This window comes from Mobula hypostoma, chromosome 6, assembly GCF_963921235.1.
Source record: "Mobula hypostoma chromosome 6, sMobHyp1.1, whole genome shotgun sequence".
Classification (NCBI taxonomy): Eukaryota; Metazoa; Chordata; class Chondrichthyes; order Myliobatiformes; family Myliobatidae; genus Mobula; species Mobula hypostoma.
Window position 1 is genome coordinate 143,916,957 of NC_086102.1, and position 22,792 is coordinate 143,939,748.

At 40.4% G+C, this 22,792-nt stretch overlaps 1 protein-coding gene across 2 annotated transcripts in view; it reads left to right on the forward strand.

The window, feature by feature from the left end:
- The window catches only part of armc8 (armadillo repeat containing 8), a 138,573-nt gene that overhangs the window by 74,948 nt on the left and 40,833 nt on the right, over window positions 1-22,792 (forward strand). For both annotated transcript variants that reach the window (XM_063051898.1, XM_063051899.1), the window contains exons 15-16: window positions 9,223-9,309; window positions 9,902-9,994. In XM_063051898.1, the coding sequence (XP_062907968.1) occupies window positions 9,223-9,309; window positions 9,902-9,994 (180 nt within the window). The remainder of the gene's footprint in view (window positions 1-9,222; window positions 9,310-9,901; window positions 9,995-22,792) is intronic.

A 22,792-nucleotide genomic window follows, 5' to 3' on the forward strand; every position in this document is an offset into this window, starting at 1 on the left:
AGACATGGAAGTTGAGTATAATTATATATTGCCATTTTGTACCAATTAAGACAATTGGTACACTGTGAATTCACTCTACTAAGTATGTCAGTGACAATAATTTTAACAATTTTTTTGAATAAAATTATTTCAGTATCTAATAAACAATCCACTAGTAGATTTAATATTAGTATTCAACTGTAGTGTGTTCAAAATGTGTGCTTAATGAAAATATGGCACGTTTGGAATTTAGTGTGAAGTCAGTATACTTCAAATATAAAATTTCAATTTAGCAAATTGCAAATAAAATTTTAGGAGTAAAGACCAGGTACAGTCTTGTGAATTAGAAGAAAAGACAAAGAAGTTATAGTTCTTCTCCAACTCATTTGCAAAAATCATTGAATATAGAAATCATACTTTACAACTTGGAAGCTATTCCACCAAATACATTGAAGCTCTAAAATGTTTCAAAATAAAGGTTGTGGGATGCTTGTTATTTAGAAAATTTATGGATTGTATTCATTATCACAGAATTAATTACAGATTTCAAAATTATACTAACATAATAAGGGTTAAGTGAACAGGAGCATTTCAGTTACTGCTCTGCTATGCACCCATGCAGTTTCGAGGGAACAAGTGGTCTAATCCCATTTTGCCCAAATTGTTGCAACCTTTTTCTTTAAATTACTCCTACTTCGCATTTGCAAATTAACGTTCAATCTGCATTCACGCTCTATATGACACAACACTCTAAATTCTGGTCACACCTCTACTTTCATGCATGCCTCTTCTGTCCATTTGACAGCCATCTTACATCTGTGCCCCTTGTTCACAATCCTTCAGCCATTGGTGGTTTCTTTTTATTTACATTGGCTAAATCTTCATAATTTAAGGAACCAATTTCTTTTTAATTTATTGTTCCATCAATGGTAATCATGATCGCTCATCAGTGAAACCATTCTTAGCAAACCATATATTTAATTGCAGAACTTTGACAATTAGATACAGTATTCCAACTGAAACTATTTCAGTGTTCTACATGAATTCATCATAACCTGATCTTTGGACTCTTTTCTCAGGATAATAAATAAATCCCAGGGCCCTGTATATATTACCTGTCCTGCTCACAAACATCCTCATGTCTTCCCTTCTTTCTCCTCCTTTGTATGTGTATCATATCTCTAAATCATCCTACAGAAATGTCGTACCTCACTTCAATTTGATTCTCATTCACCTTATTTTAGTGAGTTCTGCCAACCTGTAAATGTCTTTCTGAAGCCTATTGCCAGGTCTTTAGTTTATCATACTTCTGTGTTGCTCATCATCGTCAAATTTCAAAAATTTCACATTGAATCTGAGTCATGTTTGTAATTTTATGTCTAAGTACTGAAACCTTGGAGATCTTCATTGAATTGGGGTAAGGATGAATTGTACAAAAAGGGCAGGTTGCATCTTAACAGACGGGGACCAGCGTTCTGGCAGGCAGGGTTGCCACTGCTACATGGGTGTGTTTAAACTAAATAGTGGGGGGGGAGGAGAGGAAATGTAAGGATGGAGTTAAAGGGAAAGAGAGAATAAGGAAAGTTAAGAAAGACAACAGAATTAACGGGTCAGAAAGCTCAGGAAGGGATTGGAGGGTATGGCCAAGTGCAATAGGAATCGATGTGAAAGGTGAGGGGAGTAATGGATTATAAGTATTATATATGAATGCACGAAGTATAAGAAATAAAGTGGATGAGCTTGAGGCTCAGATGGAAATTGGCAAGTATGATGTTGTAGGAATAACAGAGACATGGCTGCAAGAGGACCAGGGCTGAGAAATTAATATTCAAGGGTATATGTCATATCGAAAGGACAGACAGGTGGGCAGAGGGCATGGGGGTGGCTCTGTTGGTGAGGAATGAAATTCAGTCCCTTGCGAGGGGTGACATAGAATCAGGAGATGTAGAGTCAGTATGGATTGAACTGAGAAATTGTAAGGGCAAAAAGACCCTAACGGGAGTTATCTACAGGCCCCCAAACAGTAGCCTGGATATAGGGTGTAAGTTGAATCAAGAGTTAAAATTGGCATGTCACAAAGGTAGTGCTACGGTTGTTATGGGGGATTTCAACATGCAGGTAGACTGGGAAAATCAGGTTGGTACTGGACCCCAAGAAAGGGAGTTTGTGGAGTGCCTCCGAGATGGATTCTTAGAGCAGCTTGTACTGAAACCTACCAGGGAGAAGGCAATTCTGGATTTAGTGTTGTGTAATGAACCGGATTTGATATGGGAACTTGAGGTAAAGGAGCCATTAGGAGGTAGTGACCATAATATGATAAGTTTTAATCTACTATTTGAGAGGGAGAAGGGAAATTTGGAAGTGTCAGTATTGCAGTTGAACAAAGGGGTCTATGGAGCCATGAGGGAGGAGCTGGCCAAAGTTGACTGGAAAGATACCCTAGCAGGGACGACAGTGGAAAAACAATGGCAGGTATTTCTAGGAATAATACAGAAGGTGCAGGATCTGTTCATTCCAAAGAGGAAGAAAGATTCTAAGGGGAGTAAGGGGCGACCGTGGCTGACAAGGGAAGTCAAGGACAGTATAAAAATAAAAGAGAAGCATAACATAGCAAAGATGAGTGAGAAGCCAGGACTGGGAAACTTACAAAGAGCAACAGAGGATAACTAAAAAGGCAATACAGGGAGAAAAGATGAGATACGAAGGCAAGCTAGCCAAAAATATAAAGGAGGATAGTAAAAGCTTCTTTAGGTATGTGAAGAGGAAAAAATTAGTTAAGACCAAAGTTGGGCCCTTGAAGACAGAAACGGATGAATTTATTATGGGGAACAAAGAAATGGCAGGCAAGTTGAACAGATACTTTGGATCTGTCTTCACTAGGAAAGACACAAATAATCTCCCAGATGTAATAGTGGCCGGAGGACCTAGGGTAACGGAGGAACTGCAGGAGATCACATTAGGCAGAAAATGGTGTTGGATAGACTGATGGGACTGAAGGCTGATAAATCCCCAGGGCCTGATGGTCTGCACCCTAGGGTACTTAAGGAGGTGGCTCTAGAAATCGTGGATGCATTGGTAATTATTTTTCAATATTCTATAGACTCAGGATCAGTTCCTGAGGACTGGAGGGTAGCTAATGTTATCCCACTTTTTAAGAAAGGAGGGAGAGAGAAAACAGGGAATTATAGACCAGTTAGCCTGACATCAGTGGTGGGGAAGATGCTGGAATCAATTATAAAGGATGAAATAGTGGCACATTTGGATAACAGTAACAGGATTGGTCCGAGTCAGCATGGATTTACGAAGGGGAAATCATGCCTGATTAATCTTCTGGAATTTTTTGAGGATGTAACTATGAAAATGGACAAGGGAGACCCAGTGGATATAGTGTACCTAGACTTTCAGAAAACCTTTGATAAGGTCCCACATAGGAGATTAGTGGGCAAAATTAGAGCACATGGTATTGAGGGTAGGGTACTGACATGGATAGAAAATTGGTTGGCAGACAGGAAACAAAGAGTAGGGATTAACGGGTCCTTTTCAGAATGGCAGGCGGTGATTAGTGGGGTACCGCAAGGCTTGGTGCTAGGACCACAGCTATTTATAATATACGTTAATAATTTAGATGAAGGGATTAAAAATAACATGAGCAAATTTGCAGTTGACACAAAGCTGGGTGGCAGTGTGAAATGTGTGGAGGATGTTGAGATAATGCAGGATGACTTGGACAGGTTGGGTGAGTGGGCAGATGTAGTTTAATATGGGTAAATGTGAGGTTATCCACTTTGGTGGCAAGAACAGGAAGGCAGATTACTATCTGAATGGTGTCAAGTTAGGAAAAGGGGAAGTACAACGAGATCTAAATGTCCTTGTTCATCAGTCAGTGAAAGTAAGCATGCAGGTACAGCAGGCAGTGAAGAAAGCTAATGGCATGCTGGCCTTCATGACAAGGGGAATTGAGTATAGGAGCAAAGAGGTCCTTCTGCAGTTGTACAGGGCCCTGGTGAGACCACACCTGGAGTATTGTGTACAGTTTTGGTCTCTAAATTTGAGGAAGGACATTCTAGCTATTGAGGGAGTGCAGTGGAGGTTCACAAGGTTAATTCCCGGGATGGCGGGACTGTCATATGTTGAAAGATTGGAGCGACTAGGCTTGTATACACTGGAATTTAGAAGGCTGAGAGGGGATCTGATTGAAACATATAAGATTATTAAGGGATTGGACACGCTAGAGGCAGGAAACATGTTTCCAATGTTGGGGGAGCCCAGAACCAGAGGCCACAATTTGAGAATAAGGGGTAGGCCATTTAGAATGGAGTTGAGCAAAAGCTTTTTCACACTGAGAGTTGTGGATTTGTGGAATGCTCTGCCTCAGTAGGCAGTGGAGGCCAATTCTCTGGATGCTTTCAAGAAAGAGTTAGATAGAGCTCTTAATGATAGCGGATCAAGGGATATGGGGAGAAGGCAGGGATGGGGTACTGATTGTGGATGATCAGCCATGATCACAGTGAATGGTGATGCTGGCTCGAAGGGCCGAATGGCCTACTCCTGCACCTGTTGTCTATTGTCTATTGCTACTTACACTCTGGGAAAAAGCTTTTTTCTCCTTATTCAGTTTAGTATTCATTTTTTTAATACCTTTATATCTTGGACTTGGATTTTTATAACAAGCTTAATATGTGGTGTTCAAATACATTTTGTTTATCCATTTACTCATCAATTGCAGCGTCCTTATCCATCCCTTTCCTACCTCATTAAAGAAAATCAATTGTTAATCAGAGCTCCATATGGTGCTCACAATTCTGTGCCATTCCTTCTTTATTTGTCTGTGCTTGTTGGGGTTGACTGTTAATTTTCTCCTGGATAATTGAGTTTTAATACTTTCCCTTTACTAAGATTAAGGCAATTGATTTGCTGTTACCAGCTTTATCTCTTCTGAAGATATATTCTTGTTACACAGCTTAGAATGCACCTGAATCAGTACTTTTGTTGCATCAAATATCCTGAGCAGAGGTTTACTGTAGCTTTTACAATGCCCTTTTGCTCAGTAAATACCGATGTAAATAATGACAGTGACGTAAACTTGCCTGCTGCCTTCAGCAGTAGGTTTCTATAAAAGTATCTAATCAGCCTTGCTGCTGCTTTGGTAACAGTTTTAGGATTAATTTGCTCTTAGTGTTGCAGTGACTCTTAGAGAAGTTTTGAATTTCCTTTGAGTTAGTTGCCAAACTGTTATTCAATGTTTACGATCACCCTGTTTTTTTTTCATCTGGTGCAGACTATAATATTTAGCTTGATTCTCTCTTGTGTTATTTTTGGTTACTTGCCCCATTTCTTCAGTTTATTTTAAACAATTTGATCAGCCAGTGAGTTTTGATTTACCACCTTTTTCTTCTTATGGACTGTACTAGTTGCTCCTTTACATTTCTGCTTGTCAATTTACCATAGCCAGATCCTTCTTAGAAACGTAGAAAACCTACAGCACAATACAGGCCCTTCGGCCCACAAAGCTGTGCCGAACATGGCCTTACCTTAGAACTACCTAGGTTTTACCCATAGCCCTCTATTTTTCTAAGCTTCATGTATCCATCCAGGAGTCTCTTAAAAGACCCTATCATTTCCACCTCCATTGCTGCTGCCGGCAGCCCATTCCACACATTCACCACTCTCTGCGTGAAAAAACTTACCTTGACATCTCCTCTGTACCTTTGATGTGGTAAACTCATCCCTCCTCCAGCTCAAAAACTTTATTCTACTTTTATTCAAAACAAGTGCTGAGAAACTGGAATTCTGAAATAATAGATGTTATTTTACAGAATCCCTATAACTCAGTGCATCTCATCCTTTTCTGTTGAGCTTGGTGGTGAATCTATTTGCAGAATAGGAGATCAATAGACAATGAACCCATGAAAGCTACCTTAGTAATTTTTCCCTCTCTTTTAGCACTAATTTAATTTTCTTTTTTTAATATATACTTACTGTAATTTATAGTTTTTATTATTATATATCACAATGTACTGCTGCCGCAAAACAACAAATTTCAATACATACCTGATTCTGATTTGGAATAAAATGTCATCTGAACTTTTAGCGTGTCTGTTGTGCATTGAAAAGTGGAGTCATAGGAATCAGGGATAAGATGAATTGCAAGGTGTTTCTGTTAGGATATAGTAAACACAAACTGGCCCAATGTGATATCCATGAGTAGTTAAATCATCAATCAGGCTGATCAGCCAATCAGATTGAACAATTCTCCAAGCAGACCAATAAATAGCAGGCACAGATTGTAGTGAATTTTGTAATCATTTTACATATGTCAATGTAAAGTTTGACACAACATAACAATAAATATCATTAACATTAAAGACCAACGGAATAGTTAAGATTTGTGATTAGCTTTTCTGAGCTAGAGAGATAGTTTATTAATGTTATTGACCTATTGTGCTGTTGAAGCTAGGTTACACTTCATTCAGTTAGCTTAGCTTTGTTTTTTTCAGTTAAATGGCAAGAATGGTGTATTGTAGTTGATATTCGTGGCAGTCACTAATCTGTGTTGGTTGTATTTATCTTGCACAGTCACTAATGATTGTTTCAGAATATTGCTGTGCATATGTGGACCTGAGCCGTTAGTTTGGAGTCAAGTCCTAGCAGTTTTGATATCGTTGCAACTAAAAATTCAGTGTTATTAAATTCACTGACTGATGTTCTTGTGCTGGTAGCAACTGTGAACAATTATCAGAATCAGAATCAGGTTTATTAACACCAGCATGTGAGGTGAAATTTGTTAACTTAGCAGCAGCAGTTCAATGCATAATATAGAAGAAAAAAATAATAATAACAAATAAGTAAATCAATTACTGTATACATATATTGAATAGATTAAAAATCATGCAAAAAACAGAAATACTATATACTTAAAAAAGTGAGGTGGTGTTCAAGGGTTCAATGTCCATTTAGGAATCGGATGGCAGAGGGGAAGAAGCTGTTCCTGAATCGCTGAGTGTGTGCCTTCAGGCCTCTGTATCTCCTACCTGATGGTAACAGTGAGAAAAAGGCATGCCCTGGGTGCTGGAGGTCCTTAATAATGGCTGCTGCCTTTCTGAGACACCTCTCCCTGAAGATGTCATGAGTATTTTGTAGGCTAATATCCAAGATAGAGCTGACTAAATTTTCAGTAAATATTTAGAGCGGTCCTTTAAACAGCAATACTGAATCGTCCTGACTGAGTGAGTGTTGGCCTTTACTAATTAATTAGTTCTATGGTCTAAAATTATTAACATTTTGGACTGATCTGGAACTAATTAACATACTAGTGCAACTCATGCAATCTCAGCCAACAGTAATTCTGATTTAGGAAATCTTTGGGTTACTGACGGTTCTTGGAATCCTTACTTGACCTGGGAAATAATCTCTACTAATAAAGAACAGTTCTACTGCTCAGTGGAAGGTGAAACGAGGCAATTTCTGAGACGTGGATTTTCTGTGGTTCAGCACCAGTCAAGTTCTAAGGGTACTGGACTGGAGAGTTTCAACCTGCACTAACATACGCTTCAATAGTGACACAAGTGTGTGTCAGACGAATCTTTGTCAATTGTGGGAAAAAATAGTGAATTAAAATGTTCTAATTGAGAACTAATTTTCATTTTGTCTAATAGTTTTCAGACTCTATGTTTACAATAAAACGTCATGTCTGCAGTAATAGATATTGATGTAGAACAGTACAGCTGTAAACAGGCTATTTGTTTTGCTGATCTTGATGCCAATTTACACCCCTATGTGTCATACATATCCTTCCACTCCCTTCATATTCATGTGTTTGTCTTAACATCCTCTGAAATTCCATCAAACTGCCTGTTTCTACTACGACCAATTACAGACACCTAGCACACTCTGCTTTAAAAAAAAACTTGCCCCTCACATTGCCTTTAAATTTACCCCCTTCGCCCCAACTTTAAAAGCATGTCCTCTACTGTTTGACATTTCTATCCTGGGATAAAAATTCTGACCTAACCTCTATCAGGTCTTCCCTCAGCTTCTGAAGCTTTAGGGAAAACAAACTTGTTTGTCACCCTTTTCTTATAGCTGACTCCCTCTAATCCAGGGAGCATTCTCGTAAACCTGATCTGCACCCTCACCAGTCTCCATGTTCTTCGTATAATGGGGCAACTGGAACGATGTGCAATGTTCCAAGTGCAGTCTAACTAAAGTAATTTCTCAAAAGAGTGATGCATTATTCAATTCTGTTAATTCAAGCCGTTACGTGCTTGAAATGAGCTAAAACTCACAGAAAACAGTTCACTTACTAAAGAAGTTACAGGGTGGTAAATCTTGCAATAACAAGGTGGTAAAGCAACTTTATATCTGTTGCTTATAATTGTCCTAAATTAAGTATGTAGAATGCACCTGTTATGACGCTTTGAAGCAAAACTGAGTAAAATTTATATCTTCATATTGTTAAAGAAATAACTTTAGCTCAACATAACTAACTTCCTAGAACCTTGTAAGAGCAAAAATATTGGAACTATGTCCTATTTGGCACTAATTAGCATTAATATCTCTGTCAAAGAATCAGCATGTTTGATCAGTTGATTTTTTAAAGTCTTCTGCCTCTTAGTGCTGATGGTTCATGTCATTCCTCAGGAATGAATCTATTTAAAGATGGATTTTTGCTCAGCTTCAAGGATATGAGATTACCAAGACTTTACCAGAGGAGCCTGGAAATGGACTATTCTTCACATAATATATGAAGATTTTGTGTCTTTCCCCCCTTTGTCTTGATTGGAATTATATTATATTTTATTTTCCATATTTATTAAAGGGGATTTACATTGATTAATTTTGTCTAGCCTATCGTGTCACAGATTTGGTAGTTGTAATTTTGATCTTTTGGCTTGTTGTCATCCAAAAGTATATTGCCACTGCTCAAGAAATTATTAGCTTTTAATGTTTTTCATAGTTCATGGATTGTTTTATTTCATTTGATTCACTAATTACTCAGGCCTAGGTTAGAAGATATTTTAAGTTTCTAAAATAAAATCTTCTGGGAAGAAAGAATAACATTCATAAATCAATCTTCACTAAAACAGAATATCCCTAAGCACCTAGTGAGGCAGTTCTGAAGTGTATCTATGGCGAAAAGGCGGAAAATACAACAACAGTTTACAAAGTAATGTTTTGTTGTGTTAAAATAACTTGGTAAATGCAAAGTCAAAGTATCTTGGTTGTTATCATTTTATCTTTCAGTTATTACAAAATGCACCCGACGAGGTCCTTGTAGTGGCGTCCTCAACACTATGCAATCTTCTCCTTGAGTTTTCCCCAAGCAAAGAGGTTAGTCTTTAGCAAGTTACAGGGTATTTGGGATTTTAACTTAGCAATGATGATTTGTTAGCCTTTGTGCTTGGCATTCGTCATTAAAGATGTTTAGAAGCGCACTGGCATTTGACAAGCCAAATTTTAACATTAACTTCATCTAATTTATAATTTCAATATTCAGAATTGTATTTTATTACAAATTACAACCCCGCTATATTTTCTGATTGTTCCATTATAAAATTCAAATAAACACATCTTTTGTGATAAAACAGAATAAGTGAGAATAACGAGTGAGCTGAAATAATGTGTAGCTTGGGTATTGAAATATTGATGTTCAAGGTGAGGCTCATTTAGTTGTGAGAAAATATGTCTCTTAATTGTGTCCACTATCAGAACTTGACATTTCTGACTAGATTTCATTTACACTGAATTTTTGAGTTACCCTGAGTAGGGGACAGAATTATTTTCAACAGTTAAATATGTTGAATGTGATTTTATTAAAATTTGATAACTTTGAAAATTCTGATTAGACCATTTGAGAATAGGAAAGTTAGAAAAATCCATTAAAATATTTTTGAAAAATACTGTGTAATGTTGTATGTTACAGCCAATTTTGGAATCGGGTGCCGTGGAGCTGTTATGCAACTTGACTCAGAGTGAAAATCCAGCCCTCAGAGTAAATGGAATTTGGGCATTAATGGTAAGTTCACGTGGTAAATCATGGTATGAAAATTCACATTACTTAGTATTAATAAACAACTCATGGATATTATACATGATGCTAGAGTTTTCATGTCTACCATTGTAATCACCTTCATCAAAGAGCCTTATGGCTTCATTTAGATATGTTACATAGCTATACCTCTGCAATATATTTGTAAAATCCCATAGATGCAGATGCATATTCAGTCTTTGCACTGTATGAATTATGTAAGGGTGTCTCTGAGTAAAAGGCTGTAAAAACGTTCTTCTATTGTAAAGGTTTGTGATGGACAATGTTTCAGATTATTTCAAGATGAGGCAAATTTTTCTTTTGAAGTCTCACTGTACGTAAAGAGGACAACTTTTAAAAGTCAGAAAACACTTGATCATGCTGGAATAGACACCTTACATGTTAAAGCTGCCTGTGGTTTCATTTATACCATCACCAACTACTATCCCAACTCCGAGCTCAGAGTTGAATACAGAGAACAATACTGCTCATCTTTTGAGTTGGAAATGAAGTCCAAACAACTGAGAGTCAGGCAATGAAATCCAAAGGTCCAGACAAAAGATGAACTGTGGGTTAAATGTTGAATTCTGTCAAATCTATCATTGAATTTAACTACAATTTTTACATATGAAGTACTTAACTATTAAAATTGAAGTAAATAACTAGATGAAATACAATTTTAAGAAAGTAATTAAAGGTACAGAAACTCACTTAGAAAATTAAGATTCAGAAATGTTGCCTTTCCCTTTGTCTAGAGTCCCCATTGAAATCAATGGGGTCTGACTTGATATAGGATCTTAGTAATCAATCCCAGTACATCTCTGATGGATTCTAGTCAGATTGCGATCAGTCATTCAGCAGAGTAACAAGGCCTCCTGAATCTTCCATAATACCTTACTCCTATAGTAGGAGCATATAATTCTGGGACACTTAATTGGAACAAGTGCTGGTGCTTCAGATGGCAAATCCATCTGATTCCTAAATTGAAATCTGAATTTTTTATTGTGACTTTTATCATCAATACTTATAACCTCAAAGTACTGGGTTGTTCTAACAATTAATTTGCTGTAACTTTGAGTAACATTTCACTTGGAATTCACTGTAGTGAGTGGGATGCCCCAAGATACATTTATTGTCTTTATCCTCACTGCTAATAGACATGGAATTAGGGTCAGCGGTCAGGGCAGTCTAAGTGAGTGGCTGCATTGCATCTTGTAGGAATGGTCTCCAATGGAGGTGAATAATGTGTGGGGTATGCAGGTTTCTGGGTGCTGTTATTGGAGGTGTGCTGTCCAGGCCGATTGCATTAAGGCATTGACAATCAGTCTTGTAGTTCCTCTGAATGCTTTTGGATGTCACTTATTACAGGTTCAATAGCCTCTGACTTATGATATTAATACTGAGACCACAAGAAATAGCAACAGAGTTAGGCCATTTAACCCATCGAGTCTACTGTGCTATTCATCATGGCTGATTTAATAGCCCTTTCAACCCCATTCTCCTGCCCTGGTGCCCTGACCAATCACAAAACTATCAGTCTTTGCTTTAGATATACTCAATGAGTTTGCCTCCAAAGCCTTCTGTGGAAATGAATTCCACAGATTCAGTACCCTCTGGCTAAAGAAATCCTTCCTCATCTCTGTTCTAAATGGATGTTCCTCTGTTCTGAGGGTGTTCCGTCTGGTGCAAGACTCACCCACTATTGGAAACACCCACTCAGTCTAGGCCTTTCAATATTCAAGGGGTTTCAATGAAATTACCCCTCATTTTTCTAAACTCTAGTAAGTACAGACCAGAGCCATCAAATCTTCTTCATACTTTAACCTTTTCATTCCTAGATAAATTCTCATGAACTTCCTCTGGACCCTCTCCAATGCCAGCACATCTTTTCTTAGATAAGGGGCCCAAAACTACTTATAATACCCCACACACAAAATGCTGGTGGAACGCAGCAGGCCAGACAGCATCCATAGGAAGAAGCACAGTCGACATTTCGGGCCGAGACCCTTCTTCAGGACTAACTGAAAGAAGAGATAGTAAGAGATTTGAAAGTGGGAGGGGGAGGGGAAGATCCGAAATGATAGGAGGAGATAGGAGGGGGAGGAATGGAGCTGTGAGCTGGAAAGTTGATTGGCAAAAGGGATACAAGGCTGGAGAAGGGAGAGGATCATGGGACGGGAGGCCTAGGGAGAAAGAAAGGGGAGAGGAGCGCCAGAGGAAGATGGAGAGCAGGCAAGGAGTTATTGTAAGAGGGACAGAGAAAAAAAGGAAAAAAATAAGGAAAAACTAATAAATAAATAAATAAACAGATAAATAGATAGCCACTTCCTTCTTGCAACTCCTCTGTCTCCGCCGCATCTGCTGTCAGGATGAGGCCTTTCATTCTAGGACAAAGGAGATGTCTTCCTTTTTTAAAGAAAGGGGCTTCCCTTCCTCTACCATCAACTCTGCTCTAAAATACATCTCTCCCATTTCATGTGCATCTGCTCTCACCCCATCCTCCCGCCACCCCACTAGGAATAGGGTTCCCCTTGTCTTCACCTACCACCCCACCAGCCTCTGGGTCCAACATATAATTCTCCGTAACTTCCGCCACCTCCAACGGGATCCCACCACCAAGCACATCTCTCCCCCCCCCACCCCCCCCGGCTTTCTGCAGAGATCACTCTCTACGCGACTCCCTTGTCCATTTTCTACCCCCCACCCCCCATCCCTTCCCACTGACCTCCCTCCCGGCACTTATCCTTGTAAGCGGAACAAGTGCTACACATGCCCTTACACTTCCTCCCTTCAGGGCCCCCGACAGTCCTTCCAGGTGAGGTGACACTTCACCTGTGAGTCGGCTGGTGTAATATACTGCGTCCGGTGCTCCCGGTGCGGCGTGAGACCAGAAGCAAACTGGGAGGCCGTTTCGCTGAACACCTACGCTCTGTCCGACGGAGAAAGCAGGATCTCCCAGTGGCCACACATTTTAATTCCATGTCTCATTCCCATTCTGACATGTCTATCCATGGCCTCCTCTACTTGTCAAGATGAAGCCACACTCAGATTGGAGGAACAACACCTTATATTCCGTCTGGGTAGCCTCCAACCTGATGGCATGAACACTGACTTCTCTAACTTCCGTTAATGCCCCTCCTCCCCTTCTTACCCCATCCCTTATTTATTTATCTATTTATCTATCTACCTATTTTTTCCCCTTTTTTCTCTCTCTTTTCTCTCTCTGTCCCTTTCACAATAACTCCTTGCCTGCTCTCCATCTTCCTCTGCTGCTCCCCTCCCCCATCCTTTTCCCTAGGCCTCCCGTCCCATGATTCTCCCCCTTCTCCAGCCTTGTATCCCTTTTTCCAATCAGCTTTCCAGATCCCTCCCCCTCCTGTCTCCTCCTATCATTTTGGATCTCCCCCTCCCACTTTCAAATCTCTTACTAGCTCTTCCTTCAGTTAGTCCTGACGAAGGGTCTTGACCCGAAACGTCGACTGTGCTTCTTCCTATGGATGCTGTCTGGCCTGCTGCGTTCCACCAGCATTTTGTGTGTGTTGCTTGAATTTCCAGCATCTGCAGATTTCCTCGTGTTTGTGTTTTTATAATACCCCAAGTGCTTTTTAAAGCTTCAGCATTACATCCTTGCTCTTGTATTCTAGTCATCTCAAAATGAAAGCTAAAGTTCTTCCTGCCTTCCTTACCACTGATTCCTTTGCACCTTCTCCCCAGAGAAACATGGTCATCTTCCAGTAAGATGGTGGCACGTGCAAATGCAGTGGCCTCTCGGGGGCCAACCAAAGGTGTTTGTTTTCTTTGTAAAGTTTGTCTTTATTACAATCTAAAGACAATTCTACTCCAAGAACATTGGATACTGCAGGGCTACTGCACTAATGTGCCGCTCGTTGATCAGAGTAGCTGGACTGGCATCGGCGGTGGAGCCAGGGTGGCGGAGGAGCCTGCTGGGATGTTGATGGAGCCGGTTTGGGTACAGAAGAGCTGACCTGGCTACAAGAACGTGTTGCTGCCTGCTACTCAGAACCATCGAAGTTGGTGCAGTATAACCATGGGAGATTGTCTCAGACATTTCACTTGTGGTCTTAAGGCTGTTGGACAGTGATAGTATAAATTCATGTCATCTGGTAGACAGTCGACATGGGAGCTATGTAGCCTCAGCTGTAGTGGTGACTAGGTCACAAGCCTCGGGCTTGCCTGCTGCTGCAGACCAGGTGAATTGAATTGACTTTATTTCTTACATCCTTCACATACATGGGGAGTAAAAATCTTTATGTTACGTCTCTATCTAAATGTGCAATGTGCAATCATAGTAATTTATAATAAATAGAACAGTCAATGTAATTTAGAGTACACTCAAGTCAGTGTGAGTTAATCAGTCAGATGGCCTGGTGGAAGAAGCTGCCCCAGAGCCTGTTGGTCCTGGCTTTTATGCTGTGGTACCGCATCCCGGATGGTAGCAGCTGGAATAGATTGTGGTTAGGATGGCTTGGGTCTCCAATGATCCTACGGGCCCTTTTTACACACCTGTCCTTGTAAATGTCCTAAATCATGGGAAGTTTACAACTACAGATGCTCTGGGCTGTCTGCACCACTCTCTGCAGAGTCCTGCGATTAAGGGAGGTGCAGTTCCCATACCATGCAGTGATGCAGCCAGTCAGGATGCTCTCAATTGTGCCCCTGTGAAAAGGGATGCAGAAGCGCTGCAGTGTGGTGTCCGAGCTCAGCTGGGGCCGGGCCTCTCCCATCAGTGCTATCCTTCCATGTTCGAGTGGTGGAATGACAGGCGATGGTACACTGCTGGAACACTACCACTGATCGCTGGACAGGGTCTTGGACTACGTCTTTTTCTCAAGTGAATATGCTTCTTTAATTTGTTACGCAGTGTTTTTGAATATTTGCACCTTGGCCCCAAAGGAATGCTGTCTTGTTCAGATGTATCTACGTATAGCTTGAATTAGAATTAAATGATTTGATTTGGCTCCCAAGATCTTTTTCACTTCTGAGTTTTGAATTTTTTTCAACAAAGTCTACGCTTCATTCCTTCTCCAAAGTGCACGACTATACACTTCCTTAAGCTATATTCCACTGCCACTTATTTGCCCATTCTCCCAATCTAAGTCATTCTGCAGACTCTCCACTTTCACAACACTACCTGCACCTCCACCTATCTTTGTATTGTCTGCAAACATGGCCACCAAGTCATTAATTCTGTTATCCAAATCATTAACATACTGCGTAACATGAAAAGGAGCGGTCCCAACACCAACCTCTACGGAACACCACTAGTCACTGGCAGCCAGCCAGAAGAGGCCCTCATTATTCCCACTCTTTGCCTCCTGCCGGTCAGCCAATCTTCTATCCATGCTGGTATCTTTCCTGCAATTCCATGGGCTCTTGCCTGGTTAAGCACCCTCACGTACAGCACCTTAGCAAAGACTTTCTGAAAATCCAAGTAAACATCAACCGCTGACTCTCCTTTGTCGATCCTGCCTGTTATTTCCTCAAAGAATTCCAGCACATTTGTCAGGCAAGATTTCCCCTTAAATCTTGCCTGACAAATCTGCTGACAAATCTCAACATTCAGTTGAGATTCACGTCCATGGTGATACCTGGGTGTTGACAGTGGAGAACTAAGCAATAATGATGCAAGGCATGTCATTACCAGCTGGTTACATTCTCTCTTTTTATTTGGAATTAGTCAGAGCCTAGAAATTCTGTTGTGCAAATGTTATTTCCACTTTCCTGTATGTTGTTTGTACTGCATACAGACATGGAATGTATCATCTTTTGAGAACTTGTGTATATAATTAAATATTAATGAACATTTGTACATTTGAGTTGATAATGGTTGAGGTTAGGACTCTGCCCTGAAGAACTCCTATAGTGATGTCCTGAGGTTGGGATGACTGACTTCAAACAATTCACAACCATCTTCCTTTGTGCAAGATATGACTTCAGCCACTGCAGTGTTTTCCATAGTAACCTTTTTTTACTTCAGAGTCATCAGGGCCTCATGATGCCACGCTTTATTAACTGCTGCCTTGTGTAAAAAGACAGAGATCCTTGCTTCACCTTCAGAATTCAACTCCTTGGTCTATGTTTGGCAGGTTATTGCTGAGTAAATGGCATGTGATAGCATCTTCCATCACATTGCTGATGACAGAGAGTTGACTGATTTTGGTTCTAATTTGCTAAAATGGATTTGTCTTGGTTTTGTGAGCAGTGCACACTGGACAACTTTCCCCTTTGTCAGGTAGAGAGCAGGTCTTAAAAAAAAAATCCAGTTGAGATGTTTTCTAGTTTCATAGCCTCTGCCGTCTCCAATGCTCTCAGCCAGTTCTTGACATAAAATAGTGTGAAAATAGTTGGCTGGCTTCTTTGATAGTGGACATTTCACAGAAAGCTGTGTTGAACCATCCATTCAACACTTCTGGTTGAACATAGTTGTAAAGTTCCTTCCTTTTTAAATGATCCTATAACTCACCCAAGATTGTACAACTCACCTGCACATGAGGGGCAATTTACAGTGGTCAATTAACCTTCTAACCCACATGTTTTTGGGATGGAGGAGAAAACTGAAACATCAGAAGGGACCCATAAATTCATGAAGAATGCACAAAATACCACTATGGTCAAAGTCTTCCACTTTAGATACTAGTCTCCAGCTATTCATGAGGAAGACTTAAAGTTCTACCGGGCTTTGTGAATGTGCTGCATCTGAATTCAGTTCCTAGGTTGGAGCTGGGTGATCTATCTGGTCTCAATCTGAAAGTAATGTTTATGATACAACTGAATGGCATGCTTAGAGCATCTGAGAGGGAAGAAGCAGATCAGTCACCATCCTGAGTCACAGATATATTTGTTTGCTTCTATTGTAGAAAACAAGGCAATTTGTGCACAAGAAGCTTCCACAAATGTCAGTGACCCAATAATTTGCTTTACTGCTGTTGATCGAAGCACTAATACTGAATGGGATACCAGGGATAATTCTTTTACTTTGCCTTGAGAGCTTCTGCACGGAGTGAGCAAACAATAAGTCATTCAAGATGCTGTACCCCCGACATTGTAGTTCTCCTTCAGTGCTGTGCTGATGAGTTAGCTTAGATTTTTGCCCTATGTTTTGTACAGATACTAAAACCCACTTTTTTTGCCTCATCCAGCTACCAACTGACATGTTTAGTTCTTTTAATGAATAGTTAGCAGAGTGAAAGTCAGGTTTATTGTCAGATGCTCAAACTGTTTACAATGGGAAATAGTAAAGTCGTGTCAAAAGGGGAATGTTATGATAGTCATGGGAGATTTTAACATGCAGGTCGATTGGGAAAATCAGGTTGGTAATGGATCTCGAGAGTGAAGTTGTTGAATGCCTATGAGATAGCTTTTAAGAGCAGTTTGTCACTGATCCTACTAGAGGATCAGCTATACTGGATTGGGTGTTATGTAATGAACTGGAGGTAATTAGGGAGGTTGAGGTTAAAGAACCCTTAAAAGGCAGTGATCACAATATGATTGAGTTCAACTTGAAATTTGATATGGCAAATGTAAAGTCTGATGTAGTAGTATTTCAGTGGAGTAAAGGAAATCACTCCACTGAGGAGTTGGCCAAAGTAAATTGGAAGGAGATGCTGGCAGGGATGACAGCAGAGCAGAAATGGCACTATAACCCGGTAGCACTCACATCGACAGTGATGAGATGCTTTGAGAGGTTGGTTTTGACTAGACTGAACTCCTGCCTCAGCAAGGACCTGGACCCATTGCAATTTGCCTATTGTCACAATAGGTCAACGGCAGACACAATCTCCATGGCTCTTCGCACAGGTTTACACCACCTAGACAACACAAACACCTATGTCAGGATGCTGTTCATTGACTATAGCTCAGCATTTAATACCGTCATTCTCATAATCCTGATTGAGAAGTTGCAGAACCTGGGCCTCTGTAATTGGATCCTCGACTTCCTAACCGGAATACCACAGTCTATGCGGATTGGTGATAATATATATCACCATATCATCGTTCGCTGACAATCAACACTGGTGCACCTCAGGGGTGTGTGCTTAGCCCACTGCTGTACTCTCTATGCACATGACTGTGTGGCTAGGCATAGCTGAAATACCATTTACAAATTTGCTAATGTTACAACCATTGTTGGTAGAATCTCAGGTGGTGACGAGAGGGCGTACAGGAGTGAGATATGCCAACTAGTGGAATAGTGCTGCAGCACCAACCTGGCACTCAACGTCAGTAAGACGAAAGAGCTGATGGTGGACTTCAGGAAGGGTAAGACAAAGGAACACATACCAGTCCTCATAGAGGGATCAGGAGTGGAGAGAGTGAGCAGTTTCAAGTTCCTGGGTGTCAAGATCTCTGAGGATCTAACCTGGTCCCAACATATTGATGTAGTTGTAAAGAAGGCAAGACAGTGGCTATACTTCATTAGGAGTTTGAAGAGATTTGGCATGTCAACAAATACGCTCAAAAACTTCTAAAGTTGTATTGTGGAGAGCATTCTGACAAGCTGCATCACTGTCTGGTATGGAGGGGCTACTGCACAGGACCGAAAGAAGCTGCAGAAGGTTGTAAATCTAGTCAGCTCCATTTTGGGCACTAGCCTACAAAGTACCCAGGACATCTTTAGGAAGCAGTGTCTCAGAAAGGCAGCATCCATTATTAAAGACCTTCAGCACCCAGGGCATGCACTTTTCTCACTGTTACCATCAGACAGGAGATACAGAAGCCTGAAGACACACACTCAGCGATTCAGGAACAACTTCTTCCCCTCTGCCATCTGATTCCTAAATGGACTTTGAAGCTTTAGTCATTACCTCACTTTTTCAATATGCAGTATTTCTGTTTTTGCACATTTTTAATAATCTATTCAATATACATAATTGATTTGCTTGTTTATTTATTAATATGTTTTATTTATTATGATTTTTTTTCTCTCTCTGCTAGATTATGTATTGCATTGAACTGCTGCAGCTAGGTCAACAAATTTCCCATCACCTGCTGGTGATTATAAACCTGATTCTGATTCTGAGTTCTGGGAAAAATGAGGAAGGTGCAGGACATGTGTATTCCAAAACTGAGGAAATACTCAAATGGCAAAATAGTACAACTGTGGCTGACAAGGGAAGTCAAACTTAATGTAAAAGCAAAAGGGAGGGCATGCAGCAAAGCAAAAGTTAGCAGGAAGATAGAGGATTGGGAAGCTTTTAAAAACCTACAGAGAGCAACTAACAGAATCATTAGGAAGGAAAAGATGAAATGTGAAAGCAACCTAGCAAACAATATCAAAGCGGATAGTAAAACCTTTTGCAATTATGTAAAAAATGAAAGAGAGATGAGAGTGGGTATAGATAGGACCACTATAAAATGAGGCAGGAGAAATAATGGGGGATAAGGAGATGGCAGATGAACTAAATGCGTAAGCAATGTGCCAGATGATGAGGGGTGTGAGGGAAGTGAAGTGAGTGCCATTACTATTACAAGGAAGAAGGTGCTCAAAAGCTGAAAGACCTAAGGGTACATAAGTCACTTGGCCCATATGAACTGCACCCTGGGTTTCTGAAAGAGGTAGTGGTAGAGATTGTGGAGGCATTAGTAATAATCTTTCAAAAATCATTGGACTCTGACATGTAGCCAGAGGACTGGAAAACTGCAAATGTCAGTCCACTCTTTAAGAAAAGGGGAAGGCAACAGAATGGAAATTATAGACCAGTTAGCCTGACTTCAGTGGTTGGGAAGATGTTGGAGTCACTGTTAAGGATGAGGTGATAGAGTAGTTGGTGGCACAGGACAAGATGGGACAAAGTCAGCATGGTTCCTTTGAGGGAAAATCTTGCCTGACAAACTGTTAGAATTCTTTGAGGAGATTACAAGTAGGATAGATAGGAGCAGAGGGTGTTGTATATTTGGACTTTCAGAAAGCCTTTGACAAGGTGCTAAACGTGAGGTTGCTTACCAAATTAAGGTTCCATGGTATTACAGGAAAGTTACTGGCATGATTAGAGCATTGACTGATTGGAGGCAGGGTTTGGGGTGGCTGTACCAGCAAACGAAATTGGAATCTGCAGAAGAACATCTAATAAGTTAGTGTATACAGTGGAGATGCTAGCAGTGCTGGTTGCATTGCAATGGGTGGAGAAAGCTAGACGAGTGAAAGCATTGATATGCTCAGATTCATCCTCAGTTCCAGCAAGTTTAAGGTCTTTTCACTCAAACAGTCGGCAAGATGTACTTTATGAAGTCTTTCAGATAGTCACAAGAATTGCAAATCAGGGAGGTCAGGTGAAATTTCTATGGGTTCCAGCACATGGGTAAAGGGGAATGAGAGAGTGTGGATGAGTTGGCAAAGAGGGCATTAAAGAAAGAAAATATAGAAATGCACAGTAGTATCAGTAAAGCAGAGGTTAAGTGCGTAATCTGGGGAAAAATCAACCAAATATGGCAAGAAAGATGGGACAGGGAGGGGAAAGGGAGGCATTTATATCAAATACAAAAAAGTGTTGCAGGTACTAGGGTAGGTAGTGGATACAGAAGAGAGGAAACTGTGTGGACTAGGTTAAGGCTGGGGCACTGTGCATTAAACAAAACATTGAAAATGATAGACAGAATTGTGTGAGGAATGTCGGGAAGAGGAGTCAGTAGAATATGTAGTTCTGAGTTGCAAGAAGTATGGGATACAGAGAGAGATGATGAGAACTAAACTAAGGGAACTGGGAGTGCAGGAATTCACATTAAAAGGGTTGCTGGGCAAGGGTGAGAGAGCACAAGTTAGGGTATTTTTAGCTTTCTTAAGGGGTACAGGGGTTTTTTATAGGATATGACGGATAAACAGGAATAGTGTACTAGGATGGCCAAAGATGGGAGGATAAAGTGTAGGTTAGGTTATGTGTGGGTGTGTGATTGGGTGAAGGGATTTGTGTAAGGCTATTGCACACTCTGGAGCAGAAGGTGGCAGTAATGCACCATTAAGCTGGGTGCCAACCGCCATAAAACAAGACGGAGAGAGGGAGAGATTGGTTGGAGGCAGCTAGTGGGAATAAAAAGATCCTTTTCTGGTTGGCTGCCAGAGCCTAGTGGTGTTCTGCAGGGACTGCTTTTTATGCTGTACATCAATTATTTAGATGATGGAATAGGTGGCTTTGTTGCCAAGTTTGCAGATGATATGAAGATTGGTGGAGGGGCAAGTAGTGTTGAGGAAACAGGTAGGCTGCAGAAGGACTTGGACAGATTAGGAGAATTGGAAAGAAAGTGACAAATGAAGTACAATGTTGGAAAATACATGGTCATGCACTTGTGTAGTAGAAATAAACGTGCAGACTATTTTCTAAATGGGGAGAAAATCCAAAAATCTGAGATGCAAAGGGACTTGGGAGTCCTTGTGCATAACACCCTAAAGGTTAACCTGCCGGTAGAGTCAGTGACGAGGAAGGCAAATGCAGTGTTAGCTTTAATTTCAAGAGGTCTAGAATACAAGGGCAGGGATGTGAAGCTGAGACTTTATAAGGCACTGGTGAGGCCTCACCTTGAGTATCGTGAACAGTTTTGGGCTTTTCATCTAAGAAAAAATGTCCTGGCATTGGAGAGGATTCAGAGGAGGTCAGAAGGATGATTCTGGGAATGAAAGGATTATCATATGAGGAATGTTTGGCTCTTGGAATTTAGAAAGATGAGTGGGGACCTCATTAAAACCCTTCAAATGTAGAAAGGCCCTGACAGAGTAGATATGGAAAGGATGTTTCCCATGGTGGGGGAGTCTAGCACATCCTCAGTTTAGAGGGGTGTCCATTTTAAACAAGAGATGCGGAGAAATTACTTTAGCCATAGGGTGGTGAATTTTTGGAATTTGTTACCATAGGCAGCTGTGGAGACCAGGTCGTTGGGTGTATTTAAGGTAGAGCTTGATAGATTCTTGATTGGACGTGGCATCAAAGGTTGCGGGGAGAAGGCCAGGGAATAGGGCTGAGGAAGGGTAAATCAGATCAGCCATGGTTGAAGGGCACAGCAGACTCAATAGGCCAAATGGCCTAATTCTGCTCCTATGTCTTATGTTCTACATCTATGCACAGGTGCAATGAAAAGCTTAACTTGCAACAGCTTTACAGACAACAGGTTTCACAAGAAAAATATAAATTATACAAATTTTTACAAGGAAAAACAAGTAGAACAATAAAGTCCATTTTAGTGCAAAGTGATCAAAATGATTTTATTGTTCAAATCTAATGAATAAACAGATTTGATGAATTGTTTTTAGTTGTACTTCTATTTTTAATGTAGGGTATCTCCTGCAAATGCATTACTTGTTCTCTTTCCCAGTCCTGATGAAGGGGCTCGACCCAAAATGGAGGGCAGTGCACAGAGGGTCTGTTTCTCTGCTGCACTGTTCTGTGTTCTATTAAATTAGTATTGAGGTATTAATAGGACCAAAAGATGAATTTTTAAAAACTTCAAAATTATAGAAATAATAAATGCACAGGTGGTTATTGTCCAAGATTCCACAGAGTCCAGAATGGTTCCTATCGATTGGAAGGTAGCACGTATAATTTCACTAATTAAAAAGGGGTGAGGGGTGAGAGAGAGAGAGAACGAACACCAGCATACAAATTAATTTGACTTTAGTAGTATAGAAAACACCAGATGCAATTATTATGCACAAAGAAATAGGGCATTTAGAAATTTTAAATATTAATGCCATAGTCAGTATGTATCTATAAAAGAAATTATATGTTAAAGTTTTTGACGTTGCTGCTAGCAGAATAGATAACGGGAAGCCAGTAAATG